The sequence below is a fragment of the Aquila chrysaetos genome, chromosome 12, assembly GCF_900496995.4.
Source record: "Aquila chrysaetos chrysaetos chromosome 12, bAquChr1.4, whole genome shotgun sequence".
NCBI lineage: Eukaryota > Metazoa > Chordata > Aves > Accipitriformes > Accipitridae > Aquila > Aquila chrysaetos.
This window is the reverse complement of record NC_044015.1, coordinates 27114970-27134206: the sequence shown is the minus strand read 5'-3', so window position 1 is coordinate 27134206 and position 19237 is coordinate 27114970. Positions and strand designations below refer to the sequence as shown.

The 19237-nt window shown below is 36.3% G+C and overlaps 1 protein-coding gene across 8 annotated transcripts in view; it reads right to left on the bottom strand.

Moving 5' to 3' along the window:
- Positions 1 to 392: 392 nt before the first annotated feature.
- Positions 393 to 19237, bottom strand: part of TTLL7 (tubulin tyrosine ligase like 7) — an 81349-nt gene continuing 62504 nt past the window's right edge. For 5 of the 8 annotated variants that reach the window (XM_030033593.2, XM_030033597.2, XM_030033596.2 and 2 more), the window contains 4 exons: positions 17028 to 17108; positions 10765 to 10925; positions 6197 to 6370; positions 393 to 2736 (listed from right to left, as the gene is read on the bottom strand). In XM_030033593.2, coding sequence (XP_029889453.1) covers positions 2616 to 2736; positions 6197 to 6370; positions 10765 to 10925; positions 17028 to 17108 — 537 coding nt within the window. In that variant the 3' untranslated portion in view covers positions 393 to 2615. Of the gene's footprint in view, positions 2737 to 5739; positions 5860 to 6196; positions 6371 to 10764; positions 10926 to 13032; positions 13273 to 17027; positions 17109 to 19237 lie in introns of those variants that run through there. The other 3 variants (XR_003926072.2, XM_030033598.2, XM_030033599.2) reach the window with 3 other exon arrangements.

Sequence of the window (19237 nt, the reverse complement as noted above, 5' to 3'; positions counted from 1 at the left end):
ATTACAACTCTCACCGAGCCTGGAAATACGCTTGAGATCCTGTCGTACCATGAGAGGCATCGAGGAGGTCGGTCTCGCCTCCACATCCGATTAATCTGTGGCTTCCCGAGCAAAGGTTCGGTGGCGGCGCAAGACGAGGGCTCCGCACGCCGGCTGGGCACCGGGCTGCAGGTTCAGCCGCAGCGGCACCCGCAGGAGCCCAAGGCCCGAACTAATTACTGCTTAAAGGCTCATTTACTCCGACCACTCACCTGATCGCGAAGGAAATGCTGCTGTTTCGCAGAAGGGAGGCAGTAAACGCTTCCACCTACCGCGCTATCTGGAGTCGGACTGTACACGCAGCCCATAATTCACCCGTAGACCATACGCACTGGTTCTGAGGAGCTGGCAGGAAAGTGTAGCGTTACATTTATTGAAGCTGTTGATTCACACGTTATTAGGAACACAGTACCACTTGAGGAAAGGTTATCAGAAATTTGAATATATTAAGTAACATCAGACGTAAACCAACAACCTGGTCCACTTTTGTACGTGCTAAATGTATTTTTTTTTCTAGATCTGTCCATACCGCATAGGTATGGTTAGTAGCCCCCTTTCTGCTGGCTGAGTATTCTGTACAGATTGACCTGTCCCAGCACTGGCTTCTCAGAATACAGATATCAACACAGTTTAAAAGAAGGGGGGAAAAAAAGGGGGGGGGGGGGGGGGAGGCTTGCGGACTTACTATCCTAAGGTTCTGTTTGAGTCTGGCAAGCTAAGCTGGAAGCTGGTTTTATCCTTATGGCCAAAAGCAGAGTAGAATGGAAGCCTCCCCCAAGAAGAGAGAATTTACAGCTTTTATTAGGCCTTACAGATAACCATATTATGCTTTATCAGTAGTCACTGTATGGACCAAAAGAGATATACCATTAATGTGAACATACTACATTACTAAACTAGTATTACCACAAAAATGAAAAGACTTTACCAGACCAGAAGACTGCTTAAATCTGGCTAATCTCAAGAGGATTTTCCAATTGTTTACAAATAGTCTCATTATCATATATCCTGCAGTTCTAGAGCTGAGGCACTACCGCACAGGCATCAAAAATCTCACCCAAATTCCCAATTTTATATCTGCTATGACTAAAAATTTAAAAAATCATTTCCAGACAACTTCCATCTCAAATCTCTTAAGTCTCTTAAATTTGTCTATAATCTCTGGATATCAAAAACATCTCACATACTTGCTCCTGAGGATAATTAGCCCCAAAATTATTTGTTTAAGTATACCTGAAATATATTGATCATTCACAAACATGTTTCAGGGTTACATGATCGGTAAGTAAACAAGTCTTTGGTAAATAACAATTACTCTGTTCTTCACTCAGTTAAAAAACTTAATCTATTTTTAAATCTAGATTAACTGATTTTTTTTTTTAATAATTATTTCTATAATGAATAAGGCTTATATGGCACAATGCTGAGTGGGATGAATGGCTGTATGTAGCAAAATCTGAATGATGTTTTCAGGTTACAAATCCTGTTAATACTAAGTGCCCGCTCTGGCTCATTTTCTTTTTGTGCCCTTCAGCCAGGCTCAGGAAGCTGAATCTGAATGACAGCTTTCTAATGAATTAGATTTCCAACATTTTAAAGTGTCAGCAATCTAGTAAATACTGTCCATTGCAAGGATACATTCTACAGTAGGTACTGGACTGTATGCTAAAAACTACAACAAAACAATTAGTTTAAGGTTGAAATAATACATTATAGCTGTGGTATTTCCTAAAAATGTATGCTTTACTACTTTTGCAGTAAAACAGAAAAACTATGCACTATGCATGCTTCTGTGAGTTGGAGATTACTGCTTGCTCCCAAAGGAAACTTAAAGGCACAGGACATAGGTAATGTGAATGAAAATCTGGTAACAAACACCGGCTTCCATTTTATTACAAGAATCCAAACAGAAACTGAATGCCTAAACTGATATTTTTACTGTTTGTGTACTAGATGCCTTCACTTTGGCTAAAAGATACTATACCATGTCCTCTAAGAAAAATAGAAGCATTAAATTGATCTTGTAGTTTCAGAGGAGAAATAAAAAGATGTCTGCTTTAGGTTTGGCTTACAGAGTTTTGGGGATTGTTTGAAACATGTCCAAAAAATGATTAGATTATTTTCAGTGACTGTTACAGTTTTACTCTTCTACCACAGTTTTTTAATCATCTGCCTTGTTAAAGGATCAATTACATTTAAGACAATAAATAGTATACTTTACAATAAATAATATTCAAGTCAAAGTATTGTACTTACAAAATAATGTAACACTGTAATAGGATCTTCAAGATCAATTCCAGTTTATATATTCTGCAGCAAAAATAACATTTCTAGTAGGAAGGAATTACTTATAAACCTAGCAAGATCTACACATTCACATGTGTGTGTAAACAACTTAACAAGGTTTATTATGTTTCCAGAAAAGCTATGCTTTTACAGTAGGTTTTCATCTAAATGTTATCATAATATGGTAGTAAATATATAACAGTGCTTATATTTAGCTCCATCACAAATTTTAATTTGAAAAAAAAAATTGAGTGCCATTATTTACAAAGAACAGCAACTTTCCTTTTGCTTCACAAGTGACTGTATCTGTGTGTGAACAAAATGTTAGGGCGAGGCATTCCAGATGAACTGCAGCTAAGGTTGGACGAGGATGATTTCATAAGGAACAGTGAAGGTCCTGGCAATAAATACCTACAAAGGATATGAAAAATATAGCAGAGTTTACAGGCAAAGTGACATTCAAGAGCAAAAGAATTAGTTGTTCATGCGCCATACCTTATAATCGTTGTATGCAAGAAATTATGTACAATAAGTACTATTTATAAAATTTACAGGGCATTAGGCCCTAGCTAACTCAGGAAACAGATCTGAACTCAGAGAAACGCTTAGCAAAATTTCAAGACGTTGTATGAGGATCAAACATCTTTCCAGTCCTTTATGTTTAAAGCCAGCAGATAAATAAAACAATGGCATCCTGTGTAACACTACTACCAAAAATAATACTTCACCCGTTGTTCTCTGTTATTATGGTACTATTTATTTAATTTAAACTGGGTAAAAACTGCAATTGATGTTAACCAGCTTATAAAAAGTTAAGTTATAAAAAAAGTTAATCAGGGAAAAAACAGAGATTTTCAGCTTTGGTTCAACTCTAATTCTCTAAAAATAGGCATGCTATCATCACTACTCTAGTAAAGCAAGAAACAATGATGCTGCAACCTAGTAAGTCACATCAATGACTATTTACCTTTTAAATTCAGGTAACTATATAGCCTGTATTTTATGTAATACTACAAACAATAATTTAGCATATGCCTAATATTCATTCTTAAATCTTTTCATGTTATCATTTCCTAACAGTTAATTGTAGAAATCATTAGATGACCTCAGTAAGTGCAAAAATAACATCCACACTAAATCAGAATTTCATAATTATGTCAATGTTAGCATGGATTAACACAACACATTGTATAAATTATTGCTTTAAAATTGTTGCATCATTCTAGTGAATCATATTGATTAATGATGCATAAGTTAAAAGACTGATCCTACTAATCACATGGATAGAAACAGCATCACACTGGCAATGGGAGACAATCTATATAAGAAAGTGTACCCATGTGGTTTGTTTAAGCTTTGAGAAAAGCTGTTATTATAAAAATATTATCACCAATGCATTTTTTTTAAAACAATTTCCAAAAAAATAAAGTCTGATTTGGAACGGGTTGGTGGTGAGCTTAACTGTTCACTACATCACCAGACTGAGTCCTACCTTTGCTTGATGATACAGTAAAAAACTCGAATGCTTCCCAGAGAATATGCCATCTAATAGATAAGATTATTTAGCAAGCTGTAAGAATCTAGCAGTAGATGGTATTTTTTTTTTAATTTTGTAACACAGGTGAATCTATCAAAATATGAAAAGTCTGACTTTTTTTACACAGTTTGATTTTAGCTATTGTTTTAAAGAGATTTCAGTATAGTTTTTGAGCTCTCCTATTGTTCTCTTTACACTTTTAATTTTGTGAGAAAAAAATGACATTAATACACACTTACATTAATACTCCTATTCATCCTCTTCATGACATATAGTGGATTTACAGTTAGGAGATGGGATTGAGAACACATTTGAAAAGTGAAAAAAGAACACTGTGCCAGTTTTCATTCCCTTTTTGTCTCTCCCTGTACAAATAAGTTTACCCAGCTAAAGAGGTATCTATTTGTAATCTTTGAAAGTTTTAGTTTTACAAACATTTGTTTCATAAACACAAACAAAACAAAAAATTGGTTTGTGCTCAGAAAAAAAAATTCTTCAATTTATAAAGTCTTGAAAAAATTGACTTCTTGTACATTTATTAAATTATACTCTGATCTCTTCTTGTACTTCACACAATTTTACGGAGAGTCAAGAAAACTATTATTAGTATTGCAGATTCTTATATCATTTAAAAACAGAAACCTAGATGAAAAGTGAAATAGTATTGTGGTTCTTTCATTTCTAGAAAAATAGTTCATTACATTAAAATTGTGGAGCATAATGAGCAAAAGCATTTATTTCCATACGTATCTTTCACTTCACAAATTCAGTATATCATGGTTAACTAGCATATTGCTGTATCCACAGTACAGATGTAACATTTTTGGAGATTAACATAAAAAATTGTAACTTGAATCAATCAGAGCTGTCATGACACTGCATTGCTGAAGACATACTGATATTTAGGATATAAAGGGCTTAGATTCCTCTAGTGTGTAAAATTTGTGAATAAACTTCCATTCATTATCCAAGGAAACAGAGAAACTGGAGACGAGAAAGTTCTCTTGGACCATCCCTTTCACTGCTTTCCAAACACAAGCCTTTTAGCTGCAGTACAGTGTAATCTGATCAGTTTGAATAGTTAAGTCATGGGTCATGATGAAAAGTTTTCTGCCGTATTAACAGCAAAAGCAATAAAAACTTCAAGGCTGAAGATTTTCTAGTCTTAGCTAATCCAAATGACTTTACCATACTCCTGCTATAGCTCAGTAGATGTTAATATTGAATATGACTTGTTTTGTGGCTAACTTCTACTTTTGCTGTGACCAAACAAATTCAGTTTCTGGTTGATTTTAAATTATGTAAGAGTGCCTTAAGATCCATACGACAATAACAAATGGGTTCAGCGTATCAAATAACTAGTCTGAGATAAGGTAAGTAAGCAATTAAGTCATAAAATAAGTTTAACAGATAATATATCACAGGTTTGCTTTTCACATAACATTTAACTTATAAAGCCCTTCTATGAAATAATGTCTGTAAAATGTTTTATATAAACAAAGCATTGGTAAATTTGTATGCATAATAATTCAAATTGCCACTATGGATAGAATTTGGAACCTAAGTAATTTGCAATTTACATTTAATTCTCCACCTACAGCTGTTAAATTGCAGATCGTTGACTCCCACAGTTGGAGCATTTTCAGTAATCCCTATACTGACAATATTATAATCCCTATTGTATCCAGTTGGAGAACTAAACCAGCCAATGGAGAATCGGGTAAGTGCCAAATAATTTTTTTACTATATGATGCTGTTTTGCAAGGTTTGAAAATATATTTATGCTCTGTAAGGTGAAATAATAAAACTTTCAATCTGTAGGTTTTGGAAATCAACTTTGCAAAACTGTGCAATACAGTAAATCAGATGGCACTTACCTGACCCTTGGCTGGAGCTCTGCCCCTATATCATCCCACTGCGAATGTGAAGCCAGAAGTATCGTACATGTTAGGATACCTCTAGGAATGCAAATCTGCAATCAGTGACTTTTGAGGGATCTGAGAAGGGGAAGAAAGGAAATTTTCAGTTCACTTTATGGAAAGCCTTTGCTGCAGCTACTTGGGCAGTAAGTGATCAAAACTTTAATAAGTGTGCTTTCACACAAAATGCGTATATATCAAGTCATCTTTTAGTAGCACTTCATGAGTGGGCTAGAGAGATTAGAATGATAAAAATTCAGGATCAAGGGAAATGTTAGGGGGGTTGCCTTTTTTTTCTTAAATACATAGTGAACTAGGCTTAAAGAAAAGTGTAGTGGTAGCAACATAGACTGAAACCTGTTCCAATATTATCCCTTATACTTACAAGTTAGGAAGAGAATATTGAAATGTATACCTTGTATCATCCCAGTGGGGGCTAATCCCAGTTGGGGATCCTCTTGAATCTGATGAATATTTGTAAACCACCAGCAGGCAGTGTTTGCAAAGCTGTACTATTTGTTGGCAACACTGGAGTTGCTCAGGAGTCACCACCTCTGTGCTTTTACTGAATATGGTTTCCCAAGAGCTCCTGTTAGGGAAAAAGACACAACTTCATGTATTCTGTCGCAAACTGCAATCTCAGAGCTTTACTGCTTTATATCAGATTTAACAATAGAGGAACAAGAGAAAAAGCAAGACCTTGCCTGTTTACAGGAAAGCTCTATATTATTGTAACACAAGTGCTGGCAGATGCTGAGTCTAAAACACAAATTAAGAAGTTAATCTTCATATGTGAAACGTCCAGAACCATTTTTCACTTGGTTTGTTCCCTAAAGCATTTATAGGGCCATTACTTAGGTTTAGCACATAAAGATTTACTGTCACATAATTGTATATGTGTCTTACAACAGGAATAACAAAAAACACTTATTATTTTTTAACAGGCTACCACCTGAATGCAAATGTGATATGGTATTAAAGGAATTAATAAAAGTAATAAATTATTTCTAAATCTCTACACAGCATAATAATATTCTTCTTCTAATTTAAGTACATGATACTAAGAAACAAATATGAAATTAATTTATAGGAGATTAGTATGTACTCCGCTTCCTTATCCAAATAATCATATAAGGAGAGTTCCTCAATCTAGTCACTCAAATACTCTTATTATTCTGTCTGGTCATAGGGGGTTGGTCTCCTACAAGTAAGTGCAGCTTGCAAAGTGTATCTATAGAAGCATTCCTTTTTGAAATGCAGACCATCATGCTTTTGTTTTCTTAAAAAGCCATTTCTCTTTCCAGAGAAAACCAAACCCTACCATACCAATATAAACCAGGTATCTTTTACCACAGAAGACAATAGTTCTTTGCATACACCTCAACACTCCTGTTTGTGCAAAATTCTGACCTGATTACAGATCATTACATCTGTTTTCAAGGCAACATGGTCCCTGTGAAGACTTGGTTTTGGTCAAAACATTATCCAGTAGCACAGAAGGTTTGTAAGCTTGAGGTTTTTTGTTTATGAAAGCACTTCATAGAGTGAGGAAAATTTGCTGCATCTGGCTTCAACACAGCATCCAGGATGATTTAGCCTTGTCCACTGAGATCAGCAGTAGATTTCACAATGCTGGTGTAAGAAGTTTGTCCTTAAAACAACATCAAAGAACCAGCAAGCTTACTTCTGCCTAGTGAGATTTTTTAAATTATGCTGTATTAGGATGGAATTATGAACATTAATGACTAAAAGATAAGCTGTATGTATAGCTAACTGATTTTTCAGCCTGGCTCCTCAGTCTAGATGGTATGTTCCAGCTGAAACTGTTCAGTCCTACAGAATTTCCACTGCACACATAATTTTCAAAGTGACACGATTTCAGGACAAATTCAAGGACAAAATTTATTCTTTATTATTATCCATGTAATGAATTGTTTAAGAAATATTGTTTATAAGGCCAAAACTGTTTCACTTCATAAACCAAATAATTCTACTACTTGAGGAGTTACTATTTTCTTTAATATATTTTTCTCAATACTGTTTCCTGTCTGGGAACTTTCCACATGTATTTTTACATGGAAATTAATCTATTGTCTTCATTCTTTCCTCATGAAGCCACATGATGGTTGGTAGAAAGGAGCAAGATGAAGTTTTAAGTATTACATTGGTTCAACAGATTCACAGTGCTACACATAATTATATTCTAATTCAATCCATAAATCTCCAAAGTCCTGTGGAAGAAACTTTCCTGATAAATTCCTTAAGTCCTGGGCTTTGAGGTCTGTGATCACTTTCCTGCAGTTAGGAGGGATTTTATTAGTGAAGAATAATACGTGGCCTGCTATAACTATGGCTGATTATGAACATAGTGGTATACAGTTGCCCCAATAACAAAGATTGAGATTTCAAAATATATATATGAATTTTAATGAGCTTTCATATAAACGTGCTGTGCAACCTCCTCCATTTGCTACACAGATTCAGTTCATACTCCACTATACTGCAGTCAACAGGGATCAGAGTACTATTACCTAAGGAAGCTTAATTTGTTATGCTGTAAATTTAGTTTCCATACACTAGTAAGAAACCATGGAGTTCTCACCAGATCCATAAAAAAGTATGCTTGGTTGTGCAATATTGTCGACTACGTGTTACTCTTTTTATAACCATCTGAAGTCAACTGGTTCTACCAGCTTTCTCTTATTAATTTTGTTTATTATACAGTAAAACAAATGTAGCTTTATGAAAGCATCTACATCACGATTATTTCACTGAGGTTTTCTTTGTTTCTTTGTTCATTCTTTTTGCTAAAATAGCATATGCCTAGCAGAGATCTAACCAGCAAGAGGAAACCTTAAGGCTATTAGCTCTGCTATTCTCCCAAGACATATATCTTACAAATAGTGGAAGTACTATACTCCTTAATATATTTTCATATACTCATGTTGTTTCTGAATTAGCACATTAATACCCCTTCCTGACACGTTTCTCCAAATTCTACACGTGACCTATGTTTATTCTAATCTGTTCTTTAAAATGGCACAATGAACTCTAAGGAAGAGTGATGAGAAGTTGGCCTCTGCTACAGAGGTGCTGTCATGAGTTCCCTGTTGTGGATTACATGGCAAGAAGGATGCTTGTAACTGAATAAACATACTGGGAAGGTACAAACAGCCTTTCTGTTTTCTTCTGTGAATTCTGTGTTAAGTATATTACATGCAGACTGATCTCTACGCATACTGGATATTTGTGTATTACTTTTGCAGTATTTTTAGAACCTTTTACATAGCAACTCCTCTTACAAGGAATTGGATCTTTGTCAAAGAATTTAGCTCCACTTTGGAGTCAGCTGAGTTTTGTTCTGCATGAATGAAATCATTGCTATATGAGAAATCCAACTCTTCACTGAACTCTTCTGCTGGCTCAAAGACTCTTCTCCCAAGCCAAGTAAGCAACAGAGTAGCTCAAAGGTTTTGAATAAAAACCATTCTTTTTAGAGGAAAAAAAATCTAAAATGAAAATTTTCATGCATATTAGAAGATTTGCACACTAAAAGTAAAACTCAAAATAATAACAGCATTATTAAAAGGGAAGGTAATTATAATATTCTATGACAACAAAAATTGAGTTTGGACTCAAGACTTCACACACCTCTGCTGGCATGAAGAAGGGACCCCGCAGATGCTGAGGATTATACAGAAAAAATGTTTCAGATTGGAAACACAGAAATCTTTTCTCACCCTACTTTAACTTTTGGAGTGTGCTACATACCCAATACCTACCCCTAGCAAATCTTAAGGCTGACATTATCGGCATGTTCCTATGGCCCATCTCAGTGAAAAAAATGTGAAGACTCCTAACGGCTTGCACAACAACAACAAGCCTTCAGCAATGACAAGATAATGATAAAAAAGCCCAAAAAACTGATGACCTTTTAGATACTCTCAGATCCCTCTTCTTGTTATCTATTTTGTTGGGAAACAATTAACTAGTGCATTACATGCATTCTCTACATATGACAAATGACTATATGTGAAGAACATATTGACCTGATTCCTTTGTACATACAATATCCATCAGCATATTACTGCGTTTGTTGCAGTTCATTTTCAATAAATGTCTTGGAACACCTCATGCAAGCTAATCAAAACCCCTCCCATTCTTTATACATTGTATATACTTACAGAGAAAATGTCTTTTTGTATGTAATATATTTCATATTTAAACATTTGTATTCTTATTTTATGAAGGAATTGCGGGGGGGGGCAGAGATTATATTATACCTATGATCTGATCATCCAAACCTATCCTTACAGGAATGCCTTTGATTTCAGGTATGTAGCATTTGACGTGTAGGATATTGAACTTTCAATATACGGCCTGATCTTTTTTTTTCCCATAAAAAACTTGTATTTGGTACTCAAACCAAAAACATCTGCTTACCTCAGTGTGGACATTTCCTATTCTGCATATACTTAAATTCCCACCAGTGTGGGAAACAGTGAATGTAATCAAGCACAGAAATTCAAACTCATTATTTGTAAATCACGGAACTGACATTACATTTGGCATGAGATGTCAACTGCATTTGTGACTGAATTCTTCCCTTGTAAGTCTTGAGCTCACATAGGTATGACAATGATTTCTGCTGATGATAAGTCCACGTTTGACACTTACAGTGGTCTGGCCTCAGAATTGTGCACCATCTGATGAAACAGTTGATCTAAATCTCAGATATTTTGAAAATTAGACTTTTTCCTTAGATTATTATATTTTAAAATACATTACTAAATGTCTGATTCCATTACTGAAATCGTTGGCCTAGATTATTAGATTTCTAATTATACTATATCTTTAGATGGTTTTAAAAAAAGTTCAATGTATTACAGCATTGTCTTGAATGAAAATGAGCAACAAAGTATGCCAGCATTGACTGTAATTGTGAAGTTAGGAAGAAGACTAAGATAAGAAAAATAGGCTTACCCTGAATTACAGAAACAGTTCCATAAACCTTGACCATGGCTCCAAAGTAAGCGATTAAATACACGGTTAAAGAGACGGTACAGATGTAAATTCTCAATGTCTGGAGCCTTCCAGACATGCTGTAGAACTGCACGAACACTTGTCTTGACTATATCCAAAACCTAGGAAAAAGTATTTGAAGCAAATCAAAGCAAAGGCGTATTGCAAAACCTAAAACCAACTGTTCACTGATTCACTGCACACATACACACATGCACATATGACTGCATAGCTATAAATTCCCACAGATGTCTATGTTTCATTTCTGTGTATTCATCAGCAAATGTTTATGATATGCTTTTTGTGTCAATAACATTTGCAAAGCCAAAACAAAATATTTTATTTTTATTACAGAAAAGTTCATTTCTATCTTTTTTAGTCTGTTCAATACTAGCTTGTTTAAATGACAAAACAAGTTTAAAAAGAAACAAAATGGACACAATTAGAGACTAGAAGCAATGTAATTAACAACCCAAATACTATATATTTGAAGATTATCTCTTCTTCTTTTCCCACTCCCTTTTAAAATACCATTCTGAAAACTGCTACAAACTGCTTTTGGTTTAATGTCTGTTTAAGCTCAGTATTACCTTAGATCAAACCATTTTACTTTACCTTTCATGCAGGAAACAGTGTAGTGAAATCAATAAGTAAGAAAATAATCAGCAAGATATTTAAAACAGCAATGTTTATAGAAGTGCAACGGGCTTATTAGATGCAGACTACATTTAAATACAAGTGTGTAGAGATGTGGGTGAAGAAAATGCTAAGCTGCATTCAGTATAGCACTGAGAGTTTTACCCACTAAGTCTTAGCTACTCAGTCCACACACACACTTACAGGCAGTCACACATCCAACTCATCAAGAGTCCTCTTGGATACACCTTTGCACATCCCACTGAACTGGGACATGGAAGGTGGGATTCATCTTGCCTGCTTTTAAACACCTGTACATTCTCTTAAGTCAGGCCTCTAGGTTCTCTGCATAATCATTGGAGAGAAACAGGCTCCAGAGTGCCTTGGCTTCTGTCTATTTAGATACTATCAATAAGACTGGGAATAGTTTTGTGACCAAAGTAGTATTTAGGCCCCACACTGGCACTCTGAATAGTGTAAAATCTGTCCTAAAAAAAGCCTACGGTGCATGTAACCTATTAACAAAAAAGTCAGTTAAATCAACATGATTTCCTGTAAAGGAGACACCCTTACTGCCTGTTTCACAAAACAGCATCTTCCAAAAAAACCAGTCAGACTCAAGTGGGTGGTGAACCAATGGAGGTATTTGTTTATTTGGTATAAGAGGTTACAAATTTGAAGGTACAATACTTTCCCAGGAAACTTTCAGATTTGACTGAATCACACAGTGAAACATCTGACTCTCAAAAGGTGAAGGAGATGTAGCAGAACAGTGAAGCATGAAAGAATGGCATAGAACTGCAATTTTTTGGTCCTGCATAACAACCGGTTGTTTATAATCTGATTAGATGTGATGAAGGAAACAAAGCATAAATAAACAAAATGCTTGCAATAGCACGATGAAGCTGTGTAGTAAAGAGTAATGCTTAATGGGCAGAAAATCTATAGATACCTAATAATGACAACCTTGATGAAATATGTCATTTACATATTATTTAAACTCTTTTTTGAAGACCTAGGATTAGTCTGCATGCATGGGTCTTTGTTGTGGTTTAACCGCAGCCAGCAGCTAAGCACCATGCAGCCGCTCATTCACTTCTCCCCCACCCAGTGGGATGGGGGAGACAATCAGGAAAAAAAGTAAAACTCGTGGGTTGAGATAAAAACAGTTTAATAGGACAGAAAGGAAGAAACTAATAATGATAATAATAACAATAATAAAATGACAATAATAATTAAAGGATTGGAATACACAAAACAAGTGATGCACAATGCAATTGCTCACCACTCGCCGACCAATGCCCAGTTAGTAGCCAAGCAGTGATCCGTGCCACCTCCATCCCACCCGTCGTGGTTTAACCCCAGCCAGCAACTAAGCACCACGCAGCCACTCACTTCCTGAGCAGAGATCCCCCCAGGCCAACTCCCCCCAGTTTATATACTGGGCATGACATCACATGGTATGGAATACCCTTTGGCCAGTTTGGGTCAGCTGCCCTGGCTGTGTCCCCTCCCAACTTCTTGTGCCCCTCCAGCCTTCTTGCTGGCTATGCATGAGAAGCTGAAAAATACTTGACTTAGTCTAAACACGACTTAGCAACAACTGAAAACATCAGTGTTACCAACATTCTTCTCATACTGAATCCAAAACATAACACTATACCAGCTACTAGGAAGAAAATTAACTGTATCTCAGTGAAAACCAGGACAGTCTTGCCCTAATTCCATGCACATAATAAGCCAATGTAAATACAATGGTGTCCTCTCTGTTGGGAATCTTTATGAATGCAGGTGTCTAACATACTAAAAACCACACCTGTGGTCTCTTCATCCCTAAAAGTGAGATAGAAACAGTAGTAAATTATAACCTAAGAAAGGTGATCTTGTTTAGTGACTGCAGGAGCTAAACCCAGGTTTTGGACTACCGCATGCTTGTGGAATGGGTCCAGATTTTCAGACATTCCCTTAGCAGCGTTAGCCTACTGTCTTAATGCATCTCAAGCAGCCTTTTCCTAGTATCTCGCCTGATTAAGGCTTTCCCACACAAATGGCCAGTAGCTGTGATTGTATACACCCATTTGAACCAACTAAGTTCCTAGATTACATAAAGGATCAACCATACATTTCTTTGCAGTGTTACACTAATAGTAATTTATCTCCCTGTGTAAAACAGAACAATTCCACCCCGTATAGATTCTCTCACTAGTCCAAAAGACATGAACTAGGAACTATGATGCCAATGTAGAGCTTTTGCTTTTACTTTAGCACCTGGAGTTGAAGAAAACTAAGGACTGAACCTTGCATCCTAAAGCAAGCCGCAGACTGCCAGGTACTCTGGAAAAAAAACTTTCTTGTTTTTTTTTTACTGTGCTGATATTGCCAATATGCCAGAGGGGGGAAAAGTCCCAGTTAATTGTTCTTAATTTGCAAACATGGCCTCAATCATCCATTTAAGAAAAGAGACAAGGCATTGCACAAGAGTTGGAACTTCATGAAACCTACATCCTCATTTTTCTAAGTAATTTCCCTAGTTTGCCTTCATCTCTCTGTTTACTTTAATTTACATCATTTACTTTAACATAACCAATTATCTAGGTGTAACAGAACAAGATGTTATGAAAGAGCGTATTCAAAACCCTCTGGTAACCATCAAAACACTTTTAAAGAAATTATGTAAAGTGATGAAGTGATGTACATGAAGCAGTCACAACTCCTTCCACGTAAAAGTCTCTTTTTTTTCTTAAAGTCTTGGGAGACTAAATTTCATTTTAGCATGTATCGATTTCATCAGTTTACTCTCAACTTGCTTCTAAATGCCTAATGTACCTCTGCTGTAATGCAGGAATATTACACACTAGGAATATGAGCAGAAGTTTAATTTTTCTACATCACGTTGAATAATTGTTAAGCAAATATAGCTGTCAGGGATGAACATTGTGAAATCTAGTACATTGCCCAGGTATTTCCTTCTTGTGTGTTAGAATTTCCCAGTAAGTATAGTGAAGGGGACTGAGTTTCTGTTTTGTATTTCACAAAGTTGCAGAAGGTACCTTTGAGACAGATTCCTTACTTACATAAATATTCTCCACCTTGAGCTTGCTTCTCCTTTACCCACCTCATTGGAATATAAAACATACTTCTTTCAAATTAACAAAAGCTTACACATTTAGCAGTCCTCAGCTGCAATGTCATTGTCAAAGTTAATCCATTTTTATAAACTACCCTTCTAAGAATAACTATCTGATTGCTTGAAGGGATTGAGGTTAAAAGCAGTTTAAAGAAAAAAAAGGCAAATCATTTCCAGTGCAAGCAAAGATGAAGGGCCCACTAGTGCTTCAGGAATTATAAGTCTCCTGAGTTGTAAAAGATATCCTCATAAGAAAAGCAAAGAAATCCACATTTCTGATTGTGCAGTTTTTGCTAATAATGACCTGGCATATCAACCTGTACCATCCTGACTTTGTACATGTGCCCTTGGTTTTACGTAACTGTCGGTCAAATAAAGGACAGAACTACCCTTTATTGTAGGCTTTCTAAAATAACACTTAAAGGAGAAAATTCTGCCTAGATTGAAAAGAAAATAAAACAAAAAACAAAACAGACAGACACAGGTAAATTAAGCCAGATGGCCAAAAGGAGCTTAGGAAGGGCAATTTAAGGATGTCTAGTAAACAGCCTCAGTCTGTCAAAGTGCAGATGTATCACTTTCCCTGTGGTAATTCCTTCCCATAGTTTTGAGGCATGACCTGTGGGGAAAGGTTGAAGAAGACACCTTAACCAGTCTTGTGTGAAAGCCCTGTATCTCAGTTGCAATGATGGGCCCAATCTGGTGACTTCTTTCCACACTTGTGGCGTCATAGATTAAAGAAAGCAATTCTAGCAGCATGTCCCCCACCAGTTCCAACTGTCCCAAAGATTCCTGCTGAGAAAATGAGATCTCCATTGCAGCAGCAGTGTGAATTTTGGGCCCTGTTATCTATGTACGTATGTATGTATGTATCTACCAACCCCTCCCTCCCTCCTAGCAGCTCTTCCTCCATATCACCATTTTCTACAAGCCCCCACTAAGACTCTCTCTGGTTTTGGGTAAAAGGCTACAACTGCCATAAGCACACAATAGAAAAGACCTACATGCATGTATATTGGGACTACAGCACTCTTTCTTGTAATTAAAAAGAAGTAAGAGATCATTTTAAGCAAAGGATTATTCAGCAGAACAGCTACAGCTATCAAACAAAAAAGGACACAATTTCAGCCAATGAAGTTGATTGCTCTACTGATTCCTGTCAATGGCATAAGAAATAATTCTGCTAAATTATAGATCTGTGCTGCCATTTGACATGGTTTGAGAAGGATTTTGATTAAATTATAGCCTCCTACATTTCCAAGTTCTTCAGTTTGTTATGTCTAATTTAGTTTTAGAAAGCTGTGTGGACACATATTCCATTTAATATCTGAACTTAACTTGAATAGTCAAATATATTTCTATCGTATGACATCACATTAAATGGACATGTTTCCTCTGTCCACCATGAAAATACAAGCATTTAATACAATATTCAATAAAATATGATTTGAAAGACTGAGGATCATACTGCTGATTTTATAAAAAGTAATTTGAGATAAGGATCTGAAATCATTCTTCCATTCTTCTGTAACAATCTACCAAAGTTTTCCAATTATAATATTTATCATGTATGCAGCATTTTGATTGTTACTTTCTTTTATGGTCTATAAAAATAGATTGTGAAACTGAGACACACAGAGATTAAATGCCTGGACCCGATATGCTAATCCACATAATGTGTCAGTGACTGAGGCAGAGAAAGAGCCAAAATACTGGTTTAGGAGCACCAAAGTATTAATAATAGATATAATCTCTGATACATTAAGGAAAATAAATATTACACTGGGAAGATGATTTTGACTGACATACGACATACAGATATGACTGACATAATACCATATGTCAGGTTTTAAACAGATTAAAAACTCTTCAGATGTTATGCAGAACTGTAGCTCCTAGATAGCAGATGAGTGAAGAGAGAATGATAAACAAATATAACTAGTCCTTTGCAAGACTAAATCAGTTAGTTGAACATTATAACAATGCCAATAATCTTTGCTTGGCAGGTCTATTTTTTATTCAACAAGATCCATTGTAATACTGTGGGTCAAAGACTCAAATAACCAAGTGCAATATCACTAACTCTAATGGAGTTTTAATATGCCTGGTCTGAAACTGCTGACTGGTTTATCCCTTATCAATCAAATCTGCTGAATCAATACACTTCTAAAAATGTTTGCTAAAAATTAGGTATGTAAGCACTAATCATTCATTGTTTGCTTTTCTTTCAGCAGACTAATTTTTTAAGAAATTGTTTTTGAAATTATATTCCAGGAAAATTATGCTTGTCTAAATATGGAGCAACATAATTTCCTGCAATGGAATTAATTCATATATATGTTAGTATTAATAGCATATTTTAGCATCTCAAGTCCCTTCCAGCTACTGCTAAACACCAGTAGAAACACAGCTATGAGTCTACTTCAGATGATCTTCAGAAAATGAAATATATGTTACTTACTTTGCGTTGCTTTACAGAATCCAGTTTTACCAACCAATAGGATGCCACTTTTGTTTTATGATACTTCCAATTATCCATAATCTGTAGTCATTGCAAAACACAAGATAAAAGAAATACACATAAAAACAACTGAAATCTGGCATTTCATTCATGAGCATTCCTAATGCTAAAAAGTGTGAGCGTCTAAAACACCTCTGTGAAAAGAAATTTTCTCTAAAAGAAATAGAAAAATATTTGCAAATTTATGTGGGGGAACATTTGCAAAGATGTGTGCAATCTTTCAGTTTAATCCTACCCTCTTTTCCACCTGATTCTGACAGTTGTACACTACAAAGCAGGTAGGAACTTGTCTTGACTGACTCAGCTTGGATTCCTTGAACACAGCAGTAAGTTCAATAATGCATAACTGTTAATCTATTTAAATAGTGAGGGTTTTTGCTGCATAAAGGACATTAGACATACTTTGAAAACATCCTTTCTATGAATGATCATATATGAACTGCAATACTCTCCTTTTATGATGGCTAAGTGCTACCAAAATAGCCCGAGCTGTGAGCTGTCATTTTGTTATTTTATCTTTCTATTCTATTCCAAACCTATGACAAGTTCTGCCTCACTGACAACTAATATACCATTACTTGTTTCCTTCCATGACGAAATATTATTTTCCATCAGAAACTGGTTAAGGCCAGACGAATTTATAAAAGAATTCTGCAATAAGAAAGTGCATTTATAACCATGCTAACACTGTATGAGAAAGCACCACTAGGTGGAGTGCCTACACACACACACACGCGCGCGTGCGCACACACAAACACACACTCCCATATGTACAGAAATGCACACACACACACTTCTGAAGAAGAAAGTTTAATGAAGCATTTTATTTCTGCTTCTAAGATGAGAAACTCAGTATGCTAGTTATGAATGCTATCTTCCAAAATCACCCAAATCAACCATCAGTACGGGAGAATTCCCTTCCACTGTGATGTAGTTGCACAGATTACTAGAGACATAATCAACATTTTGAAAGCTGTGAGAGACTGAAAAAGTTAATGTCTCAAACATTGCGGTGGGGCAAGTTCTGCTTAAAGACAAACCCTGCACAGCAAGGAGCCAAGGTGAAAAGCCCACCAGCTCAGACATCAGCAACAGGAGGGGGAGGGCGTGCTGGAGGGTGCACAGCTCCCTGTTCTGATAAACTGTTCTGATACAAAGATCAAACAATGTGTCTGCAGGGAAGGAGAAGTTACTCCACAAACAACCCCCAAGCCCAAAGGCTCACAAACTGCTTATCAACCTGACGAGTTTGAGTGCCCGCCCGAAGGAGGGGCAAGGATGATAAAAGGACACCAACTGAAGCCCCGGGCACACAAGCCCACCGGGACTGGACCCCTCGGCTGACTGGACCCCTCGGCTGACTGGACCAACGCTGGACTCAGGACCAGTGAAATCTTTCTCTCTTCCTTTTTCTCTCTCTGTCTTCTTCTCTCTTTCCTTTTCCTTTTCCACAATCCCTACACCTCATCCGCTTCAAGATATAAACCGCTGACCAAGTCTGAGACTGAGTGGATCCAGCCACCCCTGGGCCCTTCTCTGAGGAGGAGTCTGGAAAGCAAGGGGGTCTGCTCTGAACCTCATGACTCAACAGGAGGGATCTCCTTATTCCCCGAATTGATGTATATGGTTACACGGTTTACAGAAGTAGTCTTATGCCAATTCCTGTTGTGAGAAACCCTGCCACCTACTACCACGCCTCCCCAGTTCAGTTTGCTTCTGTCATGAATAAAATCTTTAACTGATCCTTTGGTGTCCTTTCACCTTAATTTAGCCCAAGGGAATTTCAAATTAAACACGACTCCCTGGCCTGTCCAGTCTGGGTCGTGACAAAAGCAAACAGAGCAAAGGACATTTCCAGACGGACAATGAATTAGATGAATTTTAACACACCGTGGACTGTGCTTACTACATTAGAATAAGGGTGTTAATTTAAATTACGAGATCCCTCCATATTTCTACTAGACTGAGAAAATAACTTCTATCTTCTTTTTTTTTTTTCTTTCCCAAGCTGATGTTAGCTTCTTTGCACTAGATATTTAAAAGGGATTTAGATAGCATGTGTTTTCTGCTTATATATCTTAATATTAGGTGTTGCTTTTTAATTGCTCTTGAGATTGGGCATTGTTTCACATGTCTTTCATACCAAATTA